The sequence below is a fragment of the Mchenga conophoros genome, linkage group LG23, assembly GCF_057382185.1.
Source record: "Mchenga conophoros isolate Kocher_MC1m ecotype Shallow Benthic linkage group LG23, M_conophoros_male_GT1.1, whole genome shotgun sequence".
In the NCBI taxonomy this organism is placed as follows: Eukaryota; Metazoa; Chordata; class Actinopteri; order Cichliformes; family Cichlidae; genus Mchenga; species Mchenga conophoros.
Genome location: NC_140547.1, coordinates 38,851,834 through 38,878,204, shown reverse-complemented (window position 1 = coordinate 38,878,204; position 26,371 = coordinate 38,851,834). Strand labels below are relative to the sequence as shown.

The window sequence follows — 26,371 nt, the reverse complement described above, 5'->3', positions numbered from 1 at the left end:
CATATCAGTGACTGAAGCTTTTTATTTTAAAACACACCTTATTATGTTGGCCATGAAGTCTTTGTGAAGCCAGGCACCCCTGCCAGGATTCAAGCCTGGAACTAACCAGTATCCTATAGGGGGATGGAGGTAGCTTCACAACATTAGTCCCTCCACCATAATGCTGGTGCTTGTGTCAGTGTGCATAAATAAATGTAAAGCAGGGTAAAAGTTATTTTGAATGATTCCCCTCTGCATTATTGTAAAATGCTAAATTCCTTCTACACTCACATACTGACATTTACCTTTGGTCACATGTGGCCATTCAACAGTGCATGTGTTGCTTTCAGGCGTGTGGCATGTATAGCAATGGAGAAGACCAAACAGGAACAGCAGGCCAGCTGTACCTGGTTTGGCAAGAAGAAGAAACAGTACAAAGACAAATACCTGGCCAAGCACAACGCAGGTAAGCCAACAAGTCACACTAACACTCACTCACTGTAAGCAGGTAACTTGACCGCTCACTAATGCAGAACTGTAATATGACCCTAAGTAGGGGTTGCAGTGGTGATGGTGACAGGAACTAGTCCCAGATATTGTCAAGTCCTGTCAGGCAGCCTGGCAGTGAAGCCTTTTCACTAAAACAAGAATATTTTTTGAGATCTTTGATTCATAAGCAAAGGTTTAATAGCTATCAAGTATTGCTGTACTCATGTACCTGTTCTTATTCATTCATTTATATAACTAAGCTACATTGTCTGAACTGTTTTCCTATATCTCCTTGATAATGTGCAGTAGATGAATAAATGTGCAGTCACAATCTTAATATCTTGTTTGGGCAATAAAAAGGAAGGGCTGTGACACATGTCCTTTCAACTGAAGTGATGAAGACTATTGCTAACCTTGTAACGGCACTGTTGCCCCTGTTGTAGTGACTGTAGATGATCCTGTATGTGTAACTGTTGCATGTCTGTTGCCATTTCCCTCTGACAGACCTCTTCTGCTGCCGTCTCAATTTGACCTCATTTTCAGTGACTAACAGCTCTGTTAACAAGTTTTGTTATGGTGGTTTTTGTTTGATTTGTCTTCTTTTATGGTGTCTTTTTATTAACCCTTCCGCTCCCACCCTTTGTCCATATTTCATGCTGTCTCTTACCCAATGACATGGCTGCATGTAAGTAACTCCAGAGAGCTGGCATCCAGCTTCTACGTATTTCTTCCTTCTCTCTGCTTTCATGCCTCGTCCTCTTCCTTTTGAATGACAGCGGCTTTGTCAGACTTGTTATGAGCTGCTCTGGTTTGTAATTCAGATTAAAGAGATGTTAGTCAGCTTGATTCAGTTTTTCTGTTTTACCAAGGTTAGTGCAAATAAGTAGGTTTTAATGCTTTCTCGAGGCATTCGACCTTCATCGGGTGTGCCTGTTTGAATGAGCAGTTGGTGTACATTATGGCGGCATTTGAATAATTCAAACCCGCCTGACTGAGAATCCCAGGTTTGATTTATGCCACAGGGACAAAACATTGGAATGAATGTTAATCTCATTAGCATCAGCATTGCATGTGTTCCCTTAGACACCTTATTAGGCACACCCATCTGACAGCACAGTGATCTGAAAAGAGCCCTGTGATACATTCTGCTTCATGAAGGCTGGAGTTTTACAAAAGGTGTTGCTTCATATAAAGTTAGGAGCAACAACATACCCTTGTACAGTGGCAACATGAGGTTTGATGAAGCAGGATTTATTGGAGGGCTGCTGTGTTTTGTCATGCCTACCAGAGAGAACAAGGCATTCATTTGTTAAGCACACACTTCAAAATTCATCTATGGAGTTCATTTTATACGCTAAAACATGTTCAAGTAGTTCATACTGTCCATTATAATTAGCATGTAACGCATGCCCTCTTCATACTTATAGCTAATCCTGTTTATTCTCTGATGCAGTGTTTGATCAACTAGATCTGGTGACATATGAGGAGGTGGTTAAACTGCCGTCATTTAAGAGAAAAACGCTGGTTTTACTTGGTAAGTAAACACAGAAAAGCAAATGACTACAACTACAAACCGTGCAGCCTGCACGACTGGCCCGTTCAGTAGCTCTTCTGCTTTTCAAGATAGTTGCACATCAGGTTGTGCCGTAAGGCTTTCCGAGGGGTTTGTGGTTACAGCGTGCCTACGGTGTAGATTTAACAGAGTATAAATCCACTGTAAGTTGGTGTCCCAGGTGGAGGAGTTTAAGTATAGCTAACTTGTTCACAAGTGAGGCAAGAAAGGGGCTAGAGGCTGACGGTGGGATTAGTGCAGTGTCTGCAGTTATGCAGATGCTGCACTGGTCTGTTGCGGTGAAGAGAGCTCAAATTACAGCTACATCTCCATCCTAACCTTTGACCAAAGGCTGCAGGTTAGGTCATTTTGGAGTAGAACTACTGCTGCTGCCTGAGAGGAGCCAGTTAGGTGTTTGGGTTTCTGATTGGGAGTAGACCGGGGGCAAGAGGTGCTGCCCTCAAAACCAGATAAATGGCAGAAGATCGTGTTTTTGGGCACTGAAGCACATCCATCTTTCACTTGGGGACTGAACATCAAACCATCTAATGATTAGAAAACCTGCAGTGCCTTCCTTACACTTTCCTGAAGTCTGCACGTGTACTTGAATATCATTCGGGTGTGACAAAAAAATGTACTTTTGTTGCTCTGATTTATGTTTTCAACTTGTGTGTGTGCTTAGTTAACCATCATAGTTAAAAAGGCAAAGCTAATGCTTGAATATCAAAAAGGATCATCTAAGTAACATCTCCAGTGCATTTAAAACAGGAAACAAATACACATTTATATTCTTTAAATGTTAACTAGAGACAAACTCGGAGCAGAGACGTCATTTATCAGCAAGTGTTATATTTGTGGGCAGGTGAGATGCTGCCACCTTAGTGTAATAACTCTACACTGCAAAGTAAGCCTGTCGGTCTGGCTTGTTTATTTCCATTCCAAACAACCAAAATTAGCCTTTCTTGTTTTGTACTTAAGATGTACCAAAAACTATTCAGAAAAAAGCCCAGTGATTCAGACAGCCTGTGAAGAGCACATACAGAAAGTATTATTCTGAATCAGCCATTACCAGCTGCAATTACAGGATCTTGTAATTATTAGAAAACTCTCATAATTACAAGAGAGTAATGGAGTGGGAACACTGATGATGCTCATTGATCACATTACACCAGGTGCTACTGTGCTGGGCTGCATGATTAATAATCAGTTTTGATTTTCTAAAATTACAAAGGAGTGCACCAGCTATAAAGATCAATTCGGAAACATATACATTAGTTTTTTTCTGCAAATACTGGACACCAGACAACAGCTGTGGAGGACGTGAGAATAAACTTTTCATCATAGCGTAGACTGGCAAGGAGGACTCCTGTCAGCACGCTGCAACTTACTAAACGTAGACTTAAAGCTAACTGATTGATCTGTGTGGAGTTACTGCACTAATGCGTTTAATTTCTTCTTTCTACTTTGATTCAGGTGCACACGGAGTCGGTCGGAGGCACATCAAGAACACGCTGATCACCAAACATCCCGACCGCTTTGCCTACCCTATTCCTCGTAAGAGCAAGATCTAAATACTTCCACAACAAGCTCTTGTTACGATTGGACAGCAAACTAATGACTCAAACATTTAAATTTCAAAGTGGATTCTCCTGTTTGACCCGTTGCAACACCACAATGTCATCATCGGGAGTGTAACTTCTATATTCATCTCTTCTGTCTCAGACACAACTCGGCCTCCCAAGAAAGACGAGGAGAACGGAAAGAACTACTACTTTGTTTCTCACGAGCAGATGATGCAGGACATCAGCAACAACGACTACCTGGAGTATGGCAGCCACGAGGATGCCATGTATGGAACCAGGCTGGAGACTATCAGGCAGATCCATGCCCAGGGCATGATCTCCATCCTAGACGTCGAGCCACAGGCGAGTCATCTCGGCTCGGACATTTTCTTGCTACAACCAGAAGCCCCCCAAAATTAGCCATCTCCTCTAGAAGCCAAGTATAAGTTCAAGTGAAAGTACCCTTATGTTGGAACTTGCAGTAATTCACATAGGAGGTCTGGGCAGTATAAAAAACCTCTCCACTGATAGAACAGTCTCATGTGCCACTTTGTGAACTACACAGTTTAAGATTTTCTTTCCTCATCAGGCGCTAAAGATCCTCAGGACAGCTGAGTTTGCTCCATACGTCGTCTTCATCGCGGCTCCCACCATCACCCCCGGCATGACTGAGGTACGGTCTTCTCTGTTATACTTGCTCTTCCCGTCTTGAGCAGTTATGTTTCGCTGCACGCACTAACCGAGTTCATACTAATGGCACAGTTACGCTGGCTTTCTAGTCTGAATTACGATGGTGTGTTGTTGAAGGAAAACAGATGAGAGCATCATTACATATGTAAATCAAGAGGGTGCTGCTTTAGCGTAATTGCTGTTAGGGGTCAAAGGACCACACACTGAATTCAAACTGGACAGCCCAGCCTAAAAGAGCATCCTAATTTCCATTTCTGTCGTCCTGTGCGTTCCTCTCACTGCACGTGCTCAGTTTGCTTTAAGCATGTTTGTGTTTCCTTTGGCATGCCTATTTTCACGTGCACTCAAGGTCCCAAAGTGGTGCAGGAAACTGCCTGTAAGTACAAATTAAATGGTGCGAGTTCACTTGTTATTTGGAGACTGTAGAAAAGCATCTGTGCCCCTCTGTGTTTGTTTAAATAGCAGCAGTCTAGCTTCGTTCACTACTCTACCTTTTGATTCCTTCTAATTCCTCTAATCCCTCCAATAATCCCTTTGTTTGGGTGCCTTTTCATTTGTGATGCAACTTCACGCCTTGTTATTTCATCAGGCTTCCACCTCTCTCTTCCATTTTCCCTTCCTCATATTCAGAACTGTTACTGGGGTAAATAGTTATATAGTTATAGTGAACAGGGCAAGGGCCTGAGCCCTAACACTGAGCTGAGCTCCATTACAAATGAGGCTACATCTTTATTCTTATAGATATTAACTCCATCATTTCCTAATATATAAGACTTATTTAAAAGACAACTAATTAGTTCAATTTAACTCCTAGAAATACTGCAGTTATTTAAGAGCCATCTTTTAATTAGATGATTGGGTCATATATTCAGACTCAGTTCTTCCTTTTTCCAGTTCAAACTATTACAAAAGCCACATCCTGGGACTCTTATCTTACCTGCTTTGTGTAATATTAACACATCATTAAATAATTGAAGCAGAAAATGTGGGTGCAACATTATCTAAAACCTTGACGGTCAGTTTAAGAACACGTGCAGAGTTCAGCGTTTTCGAAGCACATCACCTCTGTACTTCAGCCAAAGCCGGGCACTGATGTCACTCTCTCTCCCCCCCTCACTCCACCAGGACGAATCTCTTCAGCGGCTACAGAAGGAGTCTGAGATGCTGCAGCAAACCTACGCTCACTACTTTGACCAGACCATCATCAACAACGAGATCGACGACACCATCCGCCTACTGGAGGAGGCCGTGGACCTGGTGTCCACCACTCCTCAGTGGGTTCCCGTCTCCTGGGTCTACTGACATACACTCAACGGCAACTCGCTCATTGCCCTCGACGATCCATCTCCGATTCAACGTGGAATCTAAACTCTGAATCACATCTCTCATCAGAATCGCATTTCTGTAGATAAACTGTTATTGAAGAAGAGAGAAACGAAGAAACTAATGACTGATGTCTCATTACCGAGACTTCTTCATCCTCCTCCTCGCCCCTTTTCTCAACAGCCTGAAAGGCATATTGTTGTGTAAATATATACATATATATATATAAATGACTAAAAAACTAAGTGAATATGGTTCTGTCCTAATATAGTTGAATGGTGGGGAGTGGTGGGGCAGTGTAGTAGATATTTTGTACTTTTTCTTTTGTAATTGATGATGGATGGTAATATTGGAAAGACAATAGCAAGCATGACCATAAAGCAGTCTTATGGGGTTGCCTGTGTGCGTGTTGACCTTTTAATGCACTCCTTGTGGTACTCCGTTCTCCCCTCTAATCTCCTCGGCTCCTGTGACAAGCAGGCCGAACTCTGAAGCACATTAGAAGCTGCTATAGTGGCGACAACCGACTCCCTCAGCTCCACGTCCAAGTTAGAGTGACACGAAAAGCACGGGAAACTTGGCATTTTCTTTCTCCCTCAGCTCTTATTTATTTCACCGGCCCTCTGTGCCTTTCAGTTTGTTGAACGAGCACACTTGCACCCCTCTATGTCGTCTCTCCCCGTGTTGCTGTAGCCTGACGTCCTATGCTTCCTTCCCCAGCCTTCGATGGTCTTTGTTTACATCTCAGTTTGCACAAAATGGACAATGAAGAAAACGCGTGCTGCATTCTCTCATCTCGGTTTTCACGACGTCTCGCCTACTCTTCTCTGGCTGTCTTTACTCTGCTCCCTTGTACACAAAATGCGAATCGGTGGACCTGGAAGTTCGTTTTTGAGACATTACCAGCTATGAAAAAAAATAAAGAAATAAAAGCACTGACATTCACCACTAAACACGGCTCCTGAAGTGGAAGCAAAAACAACAACGGTAAAAAAAAATAAAAGGAAAAACTGCCTTATCAGAGCCTTGGGGAAGAAGTGGCTAACACCTATGCACACCCCTGCTTTCTGCCAGGCAGACCGGCGCCACGACAACCATTTCTTCTCTCCTAACACTCAGTGAGCCATGCTTGTTGAAATGTTTGTGTGGAAGGACAGGGCTTCACGTAGGTGGGATCGGTCCAATCGTAGAGCCACCATTTTTGGAACTGTTAACTGTTGTCTTCAAAAATATTTAAAAAAATAAAGGAGAATTCTTGTTTTTCTGGGGGAAGAGAAGATTAAAATTTTGTGTGTAAATGTTTCAATGGTGCGTACGTCATGAGTGAATTACCAAGAGCCAGTGTATATTAACCCTTAAAAGAAGCTCAGTATGTGACATAACCTCATGCTTTACCACAAGTGGCACAACACACACATGTATGGCACATCAGTTGAAGGCTCGAGGAGTGGAAAACAATAATAATATAATAGTAATAATAAAAAAAGTCAATATTTCAAGCTGTGGTTTGGCTGCCGTTGTGCCACTTTGAGTAAAGTGTCTTCATTTCAAGTCCTGTGTAAATTACCTCTGCAAATGAGAAAAGCAGCTCTTCTGTATGAAATGTTGTTCTTTTTTGTTATTTCATTTTTAAAAAAATATATTTCCTTTTACGTGTTTAAAGTAAACCGCAGCGTCTTGCGTCTTATTTCAGATGTGAAAGTGAGCGTGGGTGCAGGTTGCTGTGTGGGTGTACTTAGATTTTGTTTTTTTAATCAAAATTTTTAACTTAACTTTTTTTTAAAGGAGAGCAAAACAAATAATTAGAGGATAAATATATAATAGACCAAAGTGCTTTTAAAAAATTACTCAAATTAATATCCAATAAAAAAATATTCAAAATAAAATGTAGGCTCAAATTTGCTTTTTCTGTATTTACATTTGTTGTACAATATAAATAACTATTAATATGCTTTCTTCTTACATTTTATTATTTTCAAGTCATATTTTATATATTCTTTATCTCATCAATTTTTTAAACATTTATTCACTACTTCTTTATGCAAATGAGTGGGTTTGCATTTGAAGTGCCATAAAATAAAGTTTGTTAATAAGCTTTCAGATTGGAAGTGTTAGACTGAAATTCATGAGCAACAAAATTCAACAATTCCGAGCTGTAAACGTGAAATTATCAAATGTATGAAAATCCAAAAGAAATCAAATCTAACTTACACTAATCCTGCTCACACATATGAAATAGTAAATCATTAAATATAATTTACAGCTCGACTGAGGCTGAGATGAGCCGACGCTCTGTTACATTTCTTCGGTTGGGTGACATTCAAGGGACAAAAATAAATACGGTGAAAGGGAAAGAAAAAAAAATTAACTTAAAAATAATAAATCAATATGACATAACTTACAGAATTCATGTGAGATATTCACATGTTGACAGTTATTTACGGTTACAGCAGCAGCATAAAGACTCAAAGTGAAAATAGCATCATTACACTTAAAAGAACCACACTCCCACACTGAAGGCCGTAAAACAAAGTAGTGCAAAATTTTTAATTAAATAAAAAATTAAGTTAGTAAAAAATAAAACTAAAAATTCTAGTGAACTGTAGTGAAAATGGGATCAATAAATAACATGCACACTAAATCTAAGAAATGCAGCAAGTTACATTGTAATTTTTTATGCATTCAGTGACATATTAATATATTCAGGCTTTAAAAGACACAAATCTACACTTTATAATATTTTCCTTGTGGGCATAACATTAACCAAAGAGTTATTAAAAATGAATCTTTCCACGTCTGTATTGATTAACAGCTCAGTTTTCAAGGGGAGAAAAACGCCTGGTCAATAACAGCAGACCGCACGGCCTCAGAGGTGACAGATGTAACAGATACTGAACATGCGAGGTCATTAAAACCTCATTTCATCCGATTCAGCTGCTTCAGCAGATCAGATAAAAATGTTCTCTGCTCTAGTTTCAAATCATGTCTGATCTAGAAATGTCATGTTGTGGTTAGCTTAAGCATATTGCGGCTTACAGTGTTACCATTGTGTTTGTTATATGAACAAATGACATGTTCTAATCTATCAGTGCTACTGAGAAACAACCTCTCAAACTACTGTGCGCTCAACTTCTTTGAACAGCTGCTCCATCAGAATATTTCAGTTTCACACACACGCAGCGATTAAAAAAAAAAATTCCTGAGTTCACATCGAGTTCAGGATAATGAATATCAAAGCAGCGACGGAGCTTTGGTCATGAAGGACATGCTGAGTGTCTACCTGCAGGCTACAGCCTCAATCCACCGCGAGATGGAAGATTGTGCATAAATATGAACTGTGCAGCAAGGGAGGCTTCAACAGTGTGGTTAAAACAGGACAGGAAGCAAAAGCTCATGTCAAAGCACTGCAACGCCACAAGCTGCAGAAAAATAAACCAATCATAGCCTCAGTTCGCCCCAAAATTGCAAGTAAACACTAAAGAAATTGCAGCTCCATCTTTGTCCAACTTTGAACCACAGAAATAGTCTTTCTCTAAGCCTTAGGTTTATCCAGCCAGTTTAAAAAGAAGTTAAAATACTGACCATTTCTTTGCAGATTTCTGAAAAGCCCAAAGTTACAAGTCAAAGAGCGACAAGAGTGACACTGTGCCTGTCTGTCTGCCTTCAGTCTAAGGCTGACCTTTATCAGTACTGTGAGACACTGAGCTGATGATGAATTTCTCCCCCCCTAAGTCACAGACACACAGATGGAAGAACTTGTGCTAAATGGACTGGGGGAATTTGCCTCCTCTGCTCTTTCTCCTCCACAGAGAACGTTTACTGCAATGGCATTTTTTGCTTGCTTACGAAATAGCTGATTTGAGCCGACAACGCAGGAAATCCTGTGCTATGATGAGGTTAGCAGCTGCCACCTGGCACTAGTTTAGATTTAAGATATTTTCAGGCACCTTTACAAAGCAGAAGCAGGTATCACATTTCTCGGCACGACGTAGACGAGCTGCAGATAAAACCCATCAAATCATTTTCATTTTGCTCAAAAACATGTTTTTTGGGTTTTTTTGCTGTTGTTGCCATTATTAGTACTACAGTTACTAACATTATTATGAATATCAGGGTGCTCCAACTGCTCTAATAAATCAAGTATTTCAAATTCTTATAATTAGAGGAAATCAAAAGACTTTTCAAAATGTCTAATTTTTTAAATCACCTTGTACGGTTTCTCGGCTGATAGCATCAGAGCAACACAATGCAATGATTTGCTTCTGAATAAAAGAAACGCCACAGCGTCTGTTTACAGCACCTCGAATTCTGGCTGGTAACACAATAACTGAACAGACCGACCAGTTCTGGTGTTTCACAAAGAGGCGCAGCATTAATGTTGCAGGGGGTCTTCTCACACGAAGACAAAAGTGAAACAAAGGGAGAACTGCGTGCTCTCTGACTCAAGGCTTGTCGACATTGGAACTTGTTAAAGTGCGATGCTGAAAAGTTGTGTAAGGCCCTGATGATGAATGAAATTCTTCACAAACAACCCTGAGAAACAGAAAAAGGATCATTAGAAACAAGTTTGATGAAAGGCGTCAGCGACCTTCAGAATTCTGCATAATATTCATCCCACTTAACATCCCTCAATGACCTTTGTATAATCAACACTGTGTTCTTGGTTTGAATTCAGACGTATGTTTGCTGCTACACTTTGTTACTATAGAAACAGATTCTCGCACAAGGAGAAATGTCTGGCCTTGTCAGGTAATTACACACTGAGGGCAGCTTTCCTTTTATGCCTCCATCAGCCTGCTGCTTCAAACCCTCACAGCTGAGGAAATGGAATCAAACTCTAATGGCTGCACGCCTCCGCCCAAAAACACCTGATCAGATTAGACTCAGCTTCGGAAAACGGCAGCATCCTTCACGCAGTGATGGACAGACAATTTAGCCGCACGACTTCCATCAAAACAAACTCCAAAAACATCATATTTATTCTGTTTTGGCTTAAGTTGAGTACAGAATTTCTTTTATTACCTGCAGGGCTGCAGACTGTCAGACTCAAAGAACTAGCTGTTTGGCTTTATGCATTTCAGACTCGCTATGAATAAAACTTCACGCGTCCTTCAAGAAGCAAACCAGGCAACCTGACAGCTACTGTGAGAGGCCTCAGGACACTTATTCTAAGCCTTTTCTGCATTAATTCTCTAATAATATAAAAACTGCATGTACAGAATCGCCGGCTCATCTCATAAAAACTTCTTGAAAGGTTTGCAGATTTTTCTTCAAAGTAAAAGCAAAAAATAAAACAACTTTAAAAAAAAAAAGTTTAAGTAAACAGCCTTCACTTATGCCGTGTCCGTCACTTCCGTGTCTGCTCCGCAGATTGTAAACAAGCTGAATTAAGCCAGCCAGCACTCTGTCACCTTCTGCGGTGAAAACTTTCCCGAACATTCCACCACAAAGTCCTAAATGTCAGGACCTTTCAAGCGAGAGATCATCACTGATTTTAGAGCTCAAGTCAAACTGAAAGACAAACACAAAGAGCCTGACGCAGATTCTGACTCATTTCAGTCAGTCACTTGCTCAGATGTGCCAAATTCCCTGTCTTTATCAGAAGTGTGTAGTATTTCTGAATTTGTAGCAAGATCTTACAGCTAACCACAAAGCAGACCCGGCGCAGACATCGAGTACACCCTGTGGTACGAGGTGGTTATTTACATGTTTTGGTTTTGCTGTATTCTGTCCTCTAAGGCCATCTGCAGGTCTTTGCATAGACAAACGGAGCTTAATATGCAGCATGGTACACTCATTCAAAAACAAATTAAGCCTCAGAGAGTGAGCAGGATACGTTAACCTTAAAACACTGAATGCACAACACACAGCGTCGTGTTTGGACCGTTACAAATAAGCACATGTGAGCTTCAGATCAATTGCTGCCAGAGGCCCCTGCTTAGTGTTTTATGCGAACCCATTTCACTCCTACAAATGGGCTTCAACTCAGTCTTCCATCAAGCCAGCTACATGCAGCCACAGTGAGGCTGAAACTTGGACTTGCTTTCAAAATAAAAGCTTCATTTTTCTGCTTTCCTAATACTAAAATTATAAAAATGGCACGTGAGTGTCCAAGTTTACCAAGTTGCTTTATTATATTTGTTGAACATTTTAAAAGTTGCATGCATCTTCTACACGCAGCAAAAAGGAAAACTGCAGTTAGTTTTAACTCGTGTTTTCAAAGTCCGTTCTCGTGTCAGTGACAGTAAAAGTGTAGAAGTGATGTCGTCTTTCGTGTTTTCACTGACAGACGATGCTTTTTGTACCTGAGCCTTTTTTTCTGGGGAGGCCTGCTGTTTGTCAAAGCAATGTTTTTCTTCAGTCTGATTTCATGACAAATCATATTTACACATATTTATCCTGCAGTGACCACACAACAACAATGTACAGTGCATGATAGAACAAACCATCCATACCATAAAACAGTCACTAACCACTTGTCTCCTTTCTAATTTTCCTCCTCCAAGGGTCAACTGTCACCTTCACACCATGTTTATCTGTACATACTCTTTTCCCCAGGGTCCAGGGTTTAACCTAAACCTCAGATAAATAGACTCTGCTTGTATTAAATAAACTCCACTGCATATCAGTGCCATTTATGACATGTGGAAATGACACATCTTCACAGTCAGACTAAACTGAATGTGGTGATTTACACAAAACTATTCTAACCCCTGTTACAGCATAAAACTATTGAACTGAGTCTATTTTGATTAACACTAATAGAAAATTGTGCTCAATTATCTTATTTAGTGTTCATACGTGTGAATCATTTCACATTATTATGAAAATCTCAGCTGTCACTTGGAAACTCAGCTAAAGCATCCAAGAAAATGCTGCAAAGTAAAACTTAATGTATTTTATCCCTGATTTCTTTATGAATAAACCATCTTTCTGCATCGTGTCTTTATTCCCTCCAAGATCTGAGAACGTTTTTGAATTGGTTAGAGCCCAAACAACATTAGCCATTTGCTGATACACTTGTTGATATGCTGATGAATGAAAACTTAAAGCAGTGACTGGAGAAACACTCTTCAACCATATCATGAGTGTTTTACATCATTTTACCACCAGAGGGCACTGTGCAACATCTCTGTAGGCAACAGGTCTTTGCTCCAATCAGCTGGCTGTTGTTTCCAGCATCAGGAAGATTATAAACCACTTGGCCTGACAATAGAACATCATCATTTTTAAATTGCACTCATTATTTTAGCAATGACTCATAAATGATGCCTGAAAAACCCCACCATTCTGTCCAATTTATTAGCAGATTATAATGTGCAGATTATTACAGACTCGGGACTGAAGCCTATAAAATCAAAAAGCATAAGGAGAAACCATTTCCCCCATTCCAATGTTTATTTTCTTTCTTTAAAGTAAGCGTTACTGTTGATGTAGCTATTCATTTGTCTGCTATCATTTTGTCGTCATTTTAATTTGAAAACTGCTAACCGGAAGTATGTTTTTGGTATAGTTTTTTTGGGGGGGGGGTGTTGTGCTCCAAGTCTATAAAAAAGATGATACTCGCCATGAAGAGCTCATAATCAGCGTGGGGCGACATGTCGTGTTGTGAGTGTAAAGTCACGCAGGACACGGGGCAGGGCAGCATCCTCTATAGCATCCTCAACAGAGACGCTCTGTGCCCGCAGGCGCGCGAGGACACGACCGCTGCGCACCGGTGTTGCTCCTGCGCGTCCATGAGGAAGCTGGTGGCCATTCGGGCTCCACAGTCCGTGATCAGAGCAGCCTGCGAGGTGCTTCTCAAAACTTTCAGGTTCGTGAAAAACGTGCCGTGTTTTCGGGGTTTGCCAGCCGATGACCAGCTCCGACTCGTGCGCAACAGCTGGGCGCCCCTGCTGCTCTTGGGCTTGGTGCAGGACTCCGTGGACTTCGACACCGTGGAGACGCAGAAGCCCAGTCTGTTACACGAGATTCTGACGCACGACGCGGGCCGACGAGAGCGCACTGCCGGCGCCGCTCAACACCCTGGGGTGCCTCTCTGTGATGTGCAGAGTATCCAGATGTTTCTGGTGAAGTGCCGAGGACTCACTATCACCGTCAAAGAACACGCGTTTCTGAAAGGAGCGATACTGTTCACCCCGGGTAAGATTACACCCGCACTCAGGCACGAGTGACCCACACGGCTTTGTGTCATAACCCTGCTCTGATAAATATACAGGGTTGAACTAGACCTAAATCTTCCTCTTACTACAAGACACACACACACACACACACACACACACACACACACACCAACGCATTTATACAGCTGTGGGTTCAGGGTGGGTGAACAGTGATTATTTAAACAGCCCAACATGTCTCCCTGTCTGTGTCCGCCTTGTTAAAGTGCCTGAGCTGGAGTGTCAGGAGTACATCCACGCGCTTCAGAGGGAGGCTGAGCGCGCGCTTTATGAGCACGTGGGGAACCGGGGGAACGCGAGCCGGTCCGGCAAGCTTCGCGTGGTCCTGAGCACCCTGCGCGCCGTGGACCCGGACGCGGTGGCGGGACTGTTCCTGAGACCGCTGACTGGGACTAGCAGCATCGACGAACACGTGCTTGCTATGTTTTGTGAGAGGTAAACAGTGGGACTGAATAACAGACGCATTTCATGCAACCATGTTATAGACTGCTACACTTTCACCGTCAGAACGTCTAATGCACTGCTCTGCTGCACATCATGATTTTTATGTTTGTGTGTGGACACTGAGGACAACAGCACATACAGTGACCTTAATAAATGACAGTGATTACCTTCTAGGATCTCCTCGTTGTTTTTGCTTGCTACATTAGGAGGCAGTATTATTCAGACAGGAGCAAACAAATCTCCTAATGGTTCTAAAGAGACTCCACAATGAGACAGCAGACACCCTCAGTAAGAACATACTGCAGTCAAGCTTTTCCCTCCACCTTCAGCTTGACATACACATCAAAAACATCCAGGTCAGACCCTAAAAATCATCTGCGGCTTGAAATCAGTGATATTAAAGCATTCATGAAAATCAGATCCAACGAGAGAGAGAAACAACTAACGACAGCAGACAAACACTGCTCTGCCACAGCTGACAGTTCACTCCACCTCAAGGTGGTTTTCTGAATTGCTTCCTGTTCCTTGAGAACACCAACATGATGGCTCCCAAATGTTCCTATTTTAATTTCATTTCGGCAAAATCTTCATGCAGATCTGTCAGTATCTTTTTAGAGTAACTGAAAGAGGCAGCCTAATCACATAACTGTTTTTAGAACATATAGCTGCTTCACTCCCTGCTTCAGACACAAAGTTACAGCAAAAGGATAGGATCAATGTTTCTATCCTCCAAGTCTGGCATGTAGCCCACTGAATTGTGTTAAGTTATTTTCTTGGAATGAAAAAAAAAATACTGAATATTAGGGCTGTGCGATATGACCAAAATCTCATATCCCGATATAAGACATCTATCGTCCGATAACGATATAAATCACAAAAATGTAACATTTTCTGTAAATTCTGTGAATCTCGGGCAGCTCGACTTGCGGGAAGTGTTTCCAGCTGCGCGTCATGTAGCTGGAGTCGAGTGTTTTAACTGATGCATGAAACTATACATTTTTAGACATAAGTTGTTAAGGCCGCCATTTTCTTTGTGAGTATTTATTACACGCCTGTTCTAACGTTTGAGTCTAAAGTTTATTTTTTAACACCTGGCGGCTCTTTTTTTAGTTCTCATCCGTAAATAATCTGCTCTTTCACGTGATTCAGTTTATTTTGAAAAGTCTCAACAGGATCTTGAGCTTTATTGTGAAAGTTTTATGTGGAACATAAACAAGCGGACGCGCGATGGTGTTACCGTCGTCGTTGTTGCTAACCACAACCCAACACATAAAACCAGGCGCTTGTCCGTCTGTGGTTATATTACATATAAGAGAAAGAGAGAACTTTAAGAAATTAATATAGCCACTACAGTGACCATCAAAACGATGAAAAAAATATTGCCGTAAACAGTTTATTTTGCGACACCACGAAACAAACGATAGCGTAAAATGAAACGATATATATCGTTATATCGAACGGCCCTACTGAATATGCTACTATACTAAATGAAAAATTTTTTTTTCTAAAAAATACACGACCATCACACCATTTTTTTTAATGCCCTGTAGCACATTTAAACAACAGAAGTGCTTTTATATTCCAGGTCTCCAAAACACATCCAGTTTCAAAATAAAAGCTGAAATGTGCATTTTATTGTGGAAAGTAAAAATGACAGTGATTTAGTAGTTATTAAAATGTGTTTGGAGTTTGCAATTGATGACGATTCATGTCATAAATCGTGATCGTCCCTACAAGCTGCATTTATAAGTTAGTAGTATTCGTATCGGCATCAGTAATACTGGCCCTATATTTACTTGGTATCAGACCTATAGCATCATTTACAGTATTGAACAGCACTAATAATCACCCATGACTTTCTGACATAAATATTTCACTATTTAAAGATTGTCTACGTAAACCAAAGTGTATCTATAATTAGAATTACAGAGTTTTTCCCAAACTCATGAACTCCTTTTATCATATCCGAATTCACACATACGCGGCCCATCATCAACAAAAGGTACGGGTGTCAATTAAAACAGCTGTCAGCTTAGAAAGTAACACACCGGTGGTTTGGGCTCCATCTCTCTCCTCCGACAGCTTTGGTAAACACGTCTCCGCTCAGCGAGAAGCCGCTTGATGCCTCGTTTTTATTAATAGGAACCGGCGCCGAGCGGCTTCTCGTCTCCCTCCTGCTCCCAGGTGTCACGGGATGCTGCTACCTGAGAAAAAACCCAGCTGGAATTAAAGCGCACATAATGATGCTGCAGATTCTCCCTCCTGAGGCACTGCACACTCTGTGTTCATAATGTGAATTAACATTTCCTGTTGAATCATCTCCCCCGGTGCGCACTTAATTCCCATTTTTGCCTCAGCTGGAAGATGAGTTCTGTGTTATTTCAAATCCCAGGACTGGGTGTGATTATGACACGACGATCTGTACTGAACCAGCCGGCTACCGTGTCACATTGTAAAACTGGAGGGGGGGAAGGTTATCGATCCAACTTGATGTGATAGCTTAAGCTGGCTACGATGCATAGAAGTTTCCTAATGGGCTATTTTTGGGGCTGTAGCTAGCAGTTATTTTCATTGTGGATTCATCTCACAGTCAGAGCCACTCGTCACCATATCCAGGGATCAAAGAAAAAAAAACTTTGATGTTTAGGACGATAACTTGACTGATAGCCGATGCCGATACTTGCACATTTTTCTAAAGCTTATTTTTGTTGGCATTTATTCCTATTTTTGTGGCCTATAAACCAAAGCTCTTCATCACGACACTGTCAAATCTCCAAGGGCAGATAAATATTGGCCACGGGATTGGTAATCCGCTGATCAGTAAGCCTGATATTAGCTGATAGTGATATATCATTCAACCCCTAGCTGAAAATTCTGTTTTGAGATAAACTTCAGAAAGGGGCTTTTAAAAACTTTTTCTTTTTTTTGGTTAGAGAGCAAGATGTCAAAATATTGGCTTGACCTTGTCCAGGTATTGGCAACTCCAAAAAAAGTAAGAGCCAGGCTCTTGCGGTTAAATGAATACAGTTTGAGTTACACAAGATGCAGACAGTCCTTAGAAAAACACATCTGTATATCTGCACTTTATGAAACTAAAGAGCCTCTTGAACTACTCCCCCTTATTTTGACCACAGTGATCGTTCGACATTTCAGGGAGTTCATGACTAGAAGCTTTTCAATCTTCAAGGCTGCCGGCTCTGCATTATTAAGAGTCAGGTATCAAAGTCTACAAGCTACCAACTTCACATTTCAGCTCCCACGACAATGAGCGTATGCTGAGCACGCGCTTCTGAGCGTGTTCTCCCGGGTCTTTTCTTTCCTTCAGATACATCCTTTCAAGGCAGCAATAGACATTTTAAGCCTGGCCCTGAGTATCAGCACCACATTGTTCCAAGCATTTGCATCGACAGCCTTTTCTCCTCTCAGCTACCGAGTCTAACACCGACTAAGCTCGCCTGAGATCACTGCGCTCTCCTTTCGATGCACGATCTCACACCAGAAACAACACAGCCTGTGGGCGTCAGCGTTAAGCCTCAGAAAAACAAACCACTGTCACAGATAATAAGCCGACGCATGTGGACTCCACACAGATTAGACTTTCCTGACACACGTAACTTACAAATCAATGATCTGATCGAGGGAAACTCAGAAATTAGTGTGATATTAATCAAATCTACAAATCCATCTCGTGAAACTTATTAAATACAGATGCATATCTTATCGTGGTTTTAGGAGCTCGCTGAACATCTTTTGTTTTTGGAAGAAAAGACAGGTTTATGTAAAAAGTTAGCTGTAGAAGTCCTAGTGGTTCTGATAATATAGTATCACATTTTTTAAGGTCCTAAGAAGACAATATAAAGAATACATGAATACACCCCGCCTCTCATCCTACAGTACGACAGCCGGGGCAAGGAATAAAATACATGGACGCACTGAATGTGTCCAAACTGCTGATTATCTAGATTCCAACAGAGGTCCTTCTTCTTAGGCACACCAACGTTTTCAGTGATGAACTACAGTGCGCCCTCAAAAGGAGTACATCAGAGGCACAGCTAAGGTTGAGCAAGCACGTTAGAGAGGCGAGGCTGTGATGTGTAGCAGAGGAACAAAAGGATGTTGAATGTAGTGAAGGAGGACACGCAGAGGGTTGCAGATGATTCACTGTGGTGACAGTAGTGGTCCTTTAGTAGATCCTTAGAGTTTTGCATATTTCAATGTGCATCATGTTTCTATTCAGTTTGTCAATTATGTAACCTTCTGCATTTTTAAGCTTTTTTCCAAAATTATTATGCTGTCACAGTTTGTTCTCACTGGTTTCCTGCAGAGAACTTTACGGCCGGGGGGTGGGGGGGTGTATACATCTCAGTGCTTTCCATAATTTAAATGTCAGAGTGAAAAAACTAAAAAAAACTGCTGTTTCTTTTTGTTTGTTTTTTAAATATGTGTAAGTTAAACTGGCAAAGTGGCAACCTGCTGATAATACTATACATAACCAGCTGTGTTAATTCAGTTTATTTGTTTGCCAAAATATGGTTTTGAGTCTGAATAACAGTGCTACATAACTGCAGAGCAGCCTCTCTGCTCCCCGTTTCCAAACTTCGACTAACTTCAAATAAAAACAAAAAGAGATATTAGAAGCTCAAATACCTGCTGCCATCCGCCATTTGTCAGCTCATAGAAGACAGCAACCCTGACGCTCTTCTCCTGATTACGTAAGTTCGTCTTTAACACGCTTAACGGAGCTTAATGCGCATAATTAGCATAATGATTGTTAGCTTCTTTCTACCGTGATTTAAATTAAAAATAATAATAAAAAAGTTATACGTTGTTTTTTGTAGTTTTATTTATTTCATATTTATTTATTTTTAGTTTGGTATTTTTTTTTCTAAAATATTTGGTTCATTTTCAGGTGCTTCCCTGTTTAGATTATATTTTCTTAAATCCAATGACCCCCCCCCCCCAAAAAAAACGTAATTATTTTAATTTTTTATTTATTTAAATATATGTATGGTCTACTTCCATGCTGTCACATTATCTGATTTTAGCTTTGCTCACAAAGTATCATCTGTCTTAATTCATGCTTTAATTCAGGTAATTTGATGCAGCACAAATAAAGCTGACGCAGCCCATCCTTCGTGATGAATTGACCCGGTGCCGGGTCTGTTATGCGGATCATCCCCATAATAAAAATCATTTCTCGTTTGGGACAAATTAAAAGGGCGTTTTTTCCCCCCCCCTCGCATGTAACCGCAGTAGTTTATCTAACAGCAGCGCGCTGCCTCACAGGGAAATGTGCAGCCCTCCATTCACCACAATTATAGCTTCCAAACGGCGAAAAGATTTCAGCTGGAGCAATTTACTGAAGATGTGTGCGATTTTTATCATGACTCAATGATCTAACCCATCACTCCACTTTTCCCTCATAATGGCTCAAATTGGTTCCTTTGCTCCCGGCATGCCTTGCGAGGATGGGTCTCTGCTAAGGGTGCAGAGCGACAAACCACCAGCAGATGGCAGCGTTTCACTTTGAATGTCCTAAGGTGGCCGCTTTGCTGCCTGCAGCTGCTAATTGTGAAACAGATGGATAGAAATTGGCTCAAAATCAGTGCAACATTTGTATTTATATATATATGTATATATATTTATGATTCTTATAAGTGGGCATGGTTTCACATACTATTTCTGCTGCCTTCCTTTAAGACATGAAAACAACAGCTTCCTTTGATAAGCCAGCCGCATCCAGAGCTGATCGATACCCAGCACTCACCTCGCAGCGCAGACATCCACACTGCTGCAAAAGTAATAAATAATTAAAGAAAGAGCCACTGTTGCAGGAAGCAGCAGTGAACTGAAGCCATCAGTGATCCATGACTGGCATCCTACACACACACACACACACACACACACACACACACACACACACACACACACACACACACACACACACACACACACACACACACACACAGTCACTCACATGTGCCATCCTGAACCATGGTGAGTTCAGTATGACTCCAAAACTGGGTTAACAGCTGCCTGTATGTACTCTCCCAATGCTTTCAGCTCCGTCTCTCTCTCTCAAACACACAATTGGCCCGGTTCTTCAAGTGGAAGGTATGTCACACAGGGCACAGAGCACCAAGCTCGGAGTAACAAGGCCCTGTGGGACACGAGGGGGGGTTGGTATACCTGCCAGAGTGAGTAATACTCTTCACCAGGGTGTGTGTGTGTGGAGAGGAGGAAACAAAACATCTGTGCATGAACAGTATGTACATGATCTGCTCTCTATCCCGACCATGTTTTGTTCAGGGATCCTGTTATTGCTGTGACACTGTAACGAAGTGAAAATGATTTTATTTGTGCTTGTGTTTGGGGGTGTGAGGCCCCCCCACCCCCTTTTTTCCCCACAGACACACACCATATGGCAACATGTCAGCTCGGATAAAAACATCTGGCGCCTTTCGGTGTTCACATATGCACAGATGATTAGAGTGTGGTTCAATGCTATAGACGTGAAGGCCACGGGGAACGTATTATTTCTCTAGTTTGGCACCAGCTCCGTGTGCGTGTGTCTGTGTGAGTCTGTGTGTGTGAGTCTGTGTGTGTGAGTGCATGACGCAGGATGCAGCTGGCTCCACACGGGGGGGAAAAAGGCACTGACTCATCCAGTCCAGCTACTCTCACCTTCTTCTTCTCCATCTTCTCCAGCTTTTCTTTTCCATTCTGGGAAAAAAAGAAGTTCACACAGCCGATCTGTCAGAGAAAAAGATTCGATTCAACCATCAATCCTGAAAGTGGTTGTGTTTAAGGCTGGAGATTGATGTGTTTCGATGATTTAGGCGCACACTGATGTCATTTCAGTTTTTTTTTAAATGTTAAGTGATGTTGTGCTTTAGGTTAAAGTCAGACAAAGGTTTCCGCCTCCACACAGAACTGTGGTGGGATTTAGCAGCAGAGCTAAGACGCCTACGTTTTAGAGACACGGGAGACGGTGAGTGGTGTCACGAAACAGCACAAGGTGCAGCAGCACCATCTGAAAACATCTGTGGTTCAATTTCGGGCATCTGCTTTAATCACTGAAGTCGATTGGACGAGACATAACCCAACCCTCTAGGTCCCCAGTGTCTGTCATTCTCTCTCTCGCATGTTGAACATAACAGCAGACAGTCTGGTTCCAGTCCTGTGCAAAAGATTTGAACAACCACTTAATTCTTTATAATTTGCCAGGCTTGCTTTGTACATTGGCTGCTTTTTCACTTGTTTCACTGCATCATTTTCGAGGGATTTGTTTTAAGTTTTGGTTCACTGATCAATCATTCAAACACAACAACAACACCTAAGTCGAGGGATGAACCAGTGTTGTCTATACTTAACAGATAATTTAGCAAAGAACACTTTGCTTCTAGCAGCTTGTCAAAAACACGTTATTTGTTCTAATTTCTTTAGTTGAATTTATGAAAAATATCAAGGATAAAACAGTCTGACAAACATAAAATGGTATTTTTGCACTATTAAGATGAATCCCAAAGAGCTATTAACTGAAAACCTTTCACATCTCAGCAGGGTGTGCAGCGTGTCCTTAAAAAATACGAGGGAGCTTGACAAAAAAAGAAGTGGCAGATGGACAGTATCTGAAAGTCAAGTCCTTAAGAAATAAAGCACAGGACCCGAGAGATTTAATTCTGATTCATCTGCTGTTCATTGAAGTCTCATCAAAAATATTCTCAGTGCAAGGGTCAAAAATCCATTCTTAATGAAGGCAAACAGGGAGAAAAGGCTGAGGTATCCCAGATTATTCCAGAAATTGAGTGAATTTATTAGGTCTGGTGGAGTGATGAACCCTAATGTGGTTCAGGTCAGGATAGAGTATCTGCAGCCCTCTGTAACACACGGTGGAGGCTGTGCCATGGTTTGTGGCTGCATTTCAGCCAGTGGTGTTGGAGACCCACAATGCAATTCCACCTGGACAGCACCTCAACAGCTTCATTTTTCAGCATTATTGCAAACGGTACCTGAGTAGAAAAGCACCTAGTGTTACATTATCAGTCATGGATTGGCCTCTGCAGAGCTCGGACCTCAACATTACTGAAGCAGTGTGGGATCATGTTGACAGAGAACAGAAGAAAAGGCAGAGCTTTGAATGTCCTTCAGGAAGTCTGGAGAACTATTCCTGAAGACTCCTTAAAGACATGACAAGTGTGACTGTGCTGGAGAATAAATGTCATCATACCAAATATTGACTTTCAGGCTCATTAAATCTCTACAGTTATTTTTATACACTGTATTTCCATATACATTTTCAGATATTTCAACAAATCACTGTTTTCCTAACAAGAAATGTAAATTGCACCAAAGAGCTGGTTGGTTAAATATCCTGTCTGAATGAGCCTGACATTTGCGCCTCCTTCACATAATGCTCTGAGGAGTAAATGCTCCACTTGCGCTATAACAGCTTTAGAGTGCTCCAGAGGTGCTAGCTTCCTACTCCGACAGAAGCTGGAGATATTCCTAATAAATAACAGCTCAACTTCACTATAACATAAGTCTTTCTATTTCATTTGGCTTACAACTGCTCAACCCGAACCAGCTTCTTTTCATTGAAGACGAGTAGCCGGGGCTGAGTAACGCTGTCTGGCAGAATCTTCGTGATTCTCCCCCCGCCCCATGTGCTTTTGGGTTTTTCTCCTTCTCTCCTCCGCTGTTGCTTTGATCACAGCAAACAAGTAAATGGCTGCACTACGGGCACAACGCTCTGAGGCAGAGGAGAGTGGGAGAAGAAGAATAAAATAGTGTCTGCCTGCCTCGAAGCATGCCGAAAGACAAAGCATCCAGTTTTCTTAGAGACATTAAATGTGACAGTTTCACTGAGCAAACTTGCTTGTAGTTTCCAGTGGACTAATTCCCACTGGAAAAAAAGATCCACTTACATAAATGAAGCTGCACCTTTGAATCGTTCCTACAAACAGCCTGACACAGTGACATATATTATTCTCGCTGCAAAAATCGCACTTTGAGTCGAAACAAAAATCCTGAGACGTGTTCAAAAGGTGCTTGATAAATGCGTCTAGTACTTGAGCAACAAATCCATTTCCTGCTCTGCGTGTCTGCTGCAAAAGTGCATTAAGGTCAAACAACAATCAGGCTGTGGAGGGGGGATTAAAGTGTTCCTCAATGCAGTGACTTGATTTAGTCTTATTCTAAAATGAGGCCGGTTCTGATTCAGTCTCTGAGTGGAATAAGGAGACTTATTGATTGTTGTTTCAAGGTTTTACGGCAGACGCGAGAGTTATGGCGGTCGGGGCCGTTATCGGCTCTCTGCCAAGAAAAGGGATCCGGGCGCCGTCAGCAAACTATGCCGGCGCTCCATAAACAAAGTGAGCTGGGTGGCATTTTTCTCTTTCTTTCTTCTTTCAGCAAACAAAACCCACTCTGCACACACAGCATACACAACAACTGAGAAGTAACATTACCATAAATGTGGTTTTATTAATAATAACAGTATCTCTTTTAATGAACATTGCAGATACATAATAGAAAATAAATCAGAAAACAGGAAAGACGTCGTCTCACGAGTCGTGAAAGTGCCTGGAATAATTCTGTGCTATATATTGTCGTTGTTATTCATCACCGTTTGTCACCGTGTCACTCGTCAAAACCACGCCAGCCACCAGAAAAGCTCCCAATTCGTCGTTGTGAAACAATAGTGCGTATCACCCCCCCCCCCCGCTAAGAAAAAGTTTGCATTCCCACGGCTTCCCAAAAGCTGGAGCGCTGAGCATCGGACTCCAGTCGAAATCTCTCTTGGATTGGACGCGTAGCATTTCTACTTTGAGAGGCGTTGTGAATAATGACCACCGGTTTTCATGAATATGGCTAGATTGTCTTCATCTTAATCGTGTTATTGTCTTGATCATATTTACACAATGCCACATCAAAGAGCACAATACACTCTAATCCGTGTTACTTTTGGCAGGAGGGACAGGTGGAGTGGATAAAAGCAGGCCTGGCTCTCAATGATTTGTAGGGTGACTGAAAAAAAAAAAAAAAAAAAGAGTCAAAATGCAAAATTCTCAGCTTACAGAAAAAATCCAGGAATCATCTGAAATATAGTTTTTGAAAATAGATGGCGGGGGTGGGGGGGCAGAACACAAATGTAATTTATTGTTTAAAGATTCATAACATTGCATATTTTATGGCACTAAGTTAAACATCTATGAGATGCTGCAGGTATTTTAGTATGAGGTTAGTTTGTGTGTGTGCGTGTGTTTTTTTTTAAAGAGATCAAATATTATGGCACGGCTGCAGGAGGAGTAAGTGCACAGGCTGCCTTCATGGGTCTGAGTCACAGGCTGCATATAGAAGATGGACAAAGCCTTTGCGTCTCAAACGTAAGTGCCAGTGCAGAAAAGCATTCCTGCTAATGGCCAGGTGGAGACGACTCCTCTGGCTGTGAAAAGAACTCAGGAAAAAATGACTGTACCTGTCGCATGAGCTGCACTCTCAGGAAACCTTTATGGTCTCGATCGCTGTGTCAAGATGATTAAATGGAATGTGGGTGAAAAAGTGCCAAATTACAACAACAGTCATCTCAAGGCGCTTTTTACTGCGAGGTGCAGACCCAAATTTGGGAGAAACCCCCCGGAAAATGGAAAGCTTCCTGTCGCCTCTCGTGACCACAACCTCGGTGACGGTGGGAAGGAAAAACTCCCTTTTAACAGGAAGAAACCTCTGGCAGTGTGAGCGTTCACGTTCCTCAGTTTCAGATCCATCGCTGGCTTGACTTGCAAAGGTTCGCAACATCAAAATACCGACATTTCAAATCTTACTATGCGAGAACAGATCTGAACTGCATGACACTGTACCAGTTTCGTGACTGAGAATGGTAGGCTTTAGCTTGCTTTGATCTAATGTAGCATCTCTACTGTAGTTATATATAAACTGAGACTGAATTAGCATTTTTTAAAATAAATTCTTGTCACTGTTAAGCATTAATTATATCGTTTGGAAGGGATTGATTCTAAAAGGCTATTGGTTTTCAGGTGGTTATTGGTCATTAGCTCAAAAAATATAATCCTCTAAATGTTACTTTCATACTAAGAACTACACATCTCATAAGTTAGCACGTTTCTGCACGGTATCTTCCGACTCATTTTGAAATGAAAGGCTTACCGCCGCTGCCCTCTGAGTGAGATGTGCAAGGCCTGTTTTTATTTATCAGAGAGCGCGCCTCAACTCACTTCCACTGACATGGTGGACGGCAAACGAATAACAGCTGTCATCTGAGAGCAAATGAATAAGTGAGATTAGCCCTGGACAGCCTTGTTTGGTCCTACAGAGGAAAGCAGGTGGACTTAATGCTTCAGGTGACCGTGGATGTCATGGCTTGCCTCCTCCGTCCGCGCTGACATCATCGATAGCTACTTCCACTGTGAAGCGCCGAGATGAGATCGACAGATGTAACGTAACAAGTCTGCCGCGCTGCTGTGAGCGGTGCGTTTGAAATGCCGAAACTCCCCTCTCCCCCCCTTTGTAACGACGAAAACACAAACGTCTTCTGTTTTTTAATATAAGGGTAAGACATTTAGTGAACGACCTATTGATTTTCGTGAGCTATGCAGTTCCACGTAAACGTTTTTCTTATTTTTTTTCTTTTACTAGATATTTCCCCAACTCCTTCTGTCAGAAATGTCATAACTTCTCTAAGCAAATATCCCTCAGTTACAAAAATAGACTTTTCTTTTTTCATAAAATAATACACATAATTACTTCGCAGTGATATAATCTTTTTGTTAAGGTAAATAGCAAGGCTGTTTTAAAAGTAAATATTGTGAGAGAAACAGAGATGTGAAGCCTAGCACCATATTCCTCAACCCCCCCCCCTCCCCCTCCCCACAACCACCCACCCACCTGCACAGGTACGACTCCTCCGAAAGCATTCGATGAATTAGGGGAAACCCACTACCCCCCACCCTCCCCATGTGTTTTCTGGACTCCAAGTTTTGCATATTCTGGTTGAGGCCAGATTCTCAACCCTGAAACTCAAATCCAAATCTTACTCGTCTCCCGAAGGCTGTGACTTGTATTCCCAACCCCATTAAAAATAAAAAGAATTAACCGCCCCCCCCCCCCCCCCCCCCAAAAAAAAACTTTAG

At 41.7% G+C, this 26,371-nt stretch overlaps 2 protein-coding genes across 14 annotated transcripts in view; both read left to right on the top strand.

Annotated features, from left to right (window-relative positions):
• The window catches only part of LOC146547779 (peripheral plasma membrane protein CASK-like), a 53,648-nt gene extending 46,386 nt beyond the window's left edge, over positions 1–7,262 (top strand). For 5 of the 13 annotated variants that reach the window (XM_085265828.1, XM_085265824.1, XM_085265820.1 and 2 more), the window contains 6 exons: positions 330–445; positions 1,922–2,002; positions 3,494–3,574; positions 3,743–3,945; positions 4,172–4,255; positions 5,398–7,262. In XM_085265828.1, coding sequence (XP_085121954.1) covers positions 330–445; positions 1,922–2,002; positions 3,494–3,574; positions 3,743–3,945; positions 4,172–4,255; positions 5,398–5,574 — 742 coding nt within the window. In that variant the 3' untranslated portion in view covers positions 5,575–7,262. Of the gene's footprint in view, positions 1–329; positions 446–1,921; positions 2,003–3,493; positions 3,575–3,742; positions 3,946–4,171; positions 4,256–4,621; positions 4,649–5,397 lie in introns of all 13 variants that reach the window. The other 8 variants (XM_085265818.1, XM_085265815.1, XM_085265821.1 and 5 more) reach the window with 3 other exon arrangements.
• A 5,908-nt stretch (positions 7,263–13,170) lies between these two features.
• On the top strand, positions 13,171–14,360 carry LOC146547778 (nuclear receptor subfamily 0 group B member 1-like). The gene is made up of 2 exons (XM_085264608.1): positions 13,171–13,737; positions 13,982–14,360. The coding sequence occupies exons 1-2, from the start codon at positions 13,194–13,196 to the stop codon at positions 14,212–14,214; spliced, it is 777 nt and encodes a 258-aa protein (XP_085120734.1). The 5' UTR covers positions 13,171–13,193; the 3' UTR covers positions 14,215–14,360.
• The last annotated feature ends 12,011 nt before the right edge of the window (positions 14,361–26,371 follow it).

What these genes read in the sequence shown, in the direction of transcription:
- LOC146547778 (XM_085264608.1), top strand. Translation starts at nt 13,194, where the DNA reads ATGTCGTGTTGTGAGTGTAAAGTCACGCAGGACACGGGGCAGGGCAGC. An exon ending in AGCGATACTGTTCACCCCGG is followed by an intron (nt 13,738 to 13,981) that starts GTAAGATTACAC and finishes GCCTTGTTAAAG; the next exon opens with TGCCTGAGCTGGAGTGTCAG.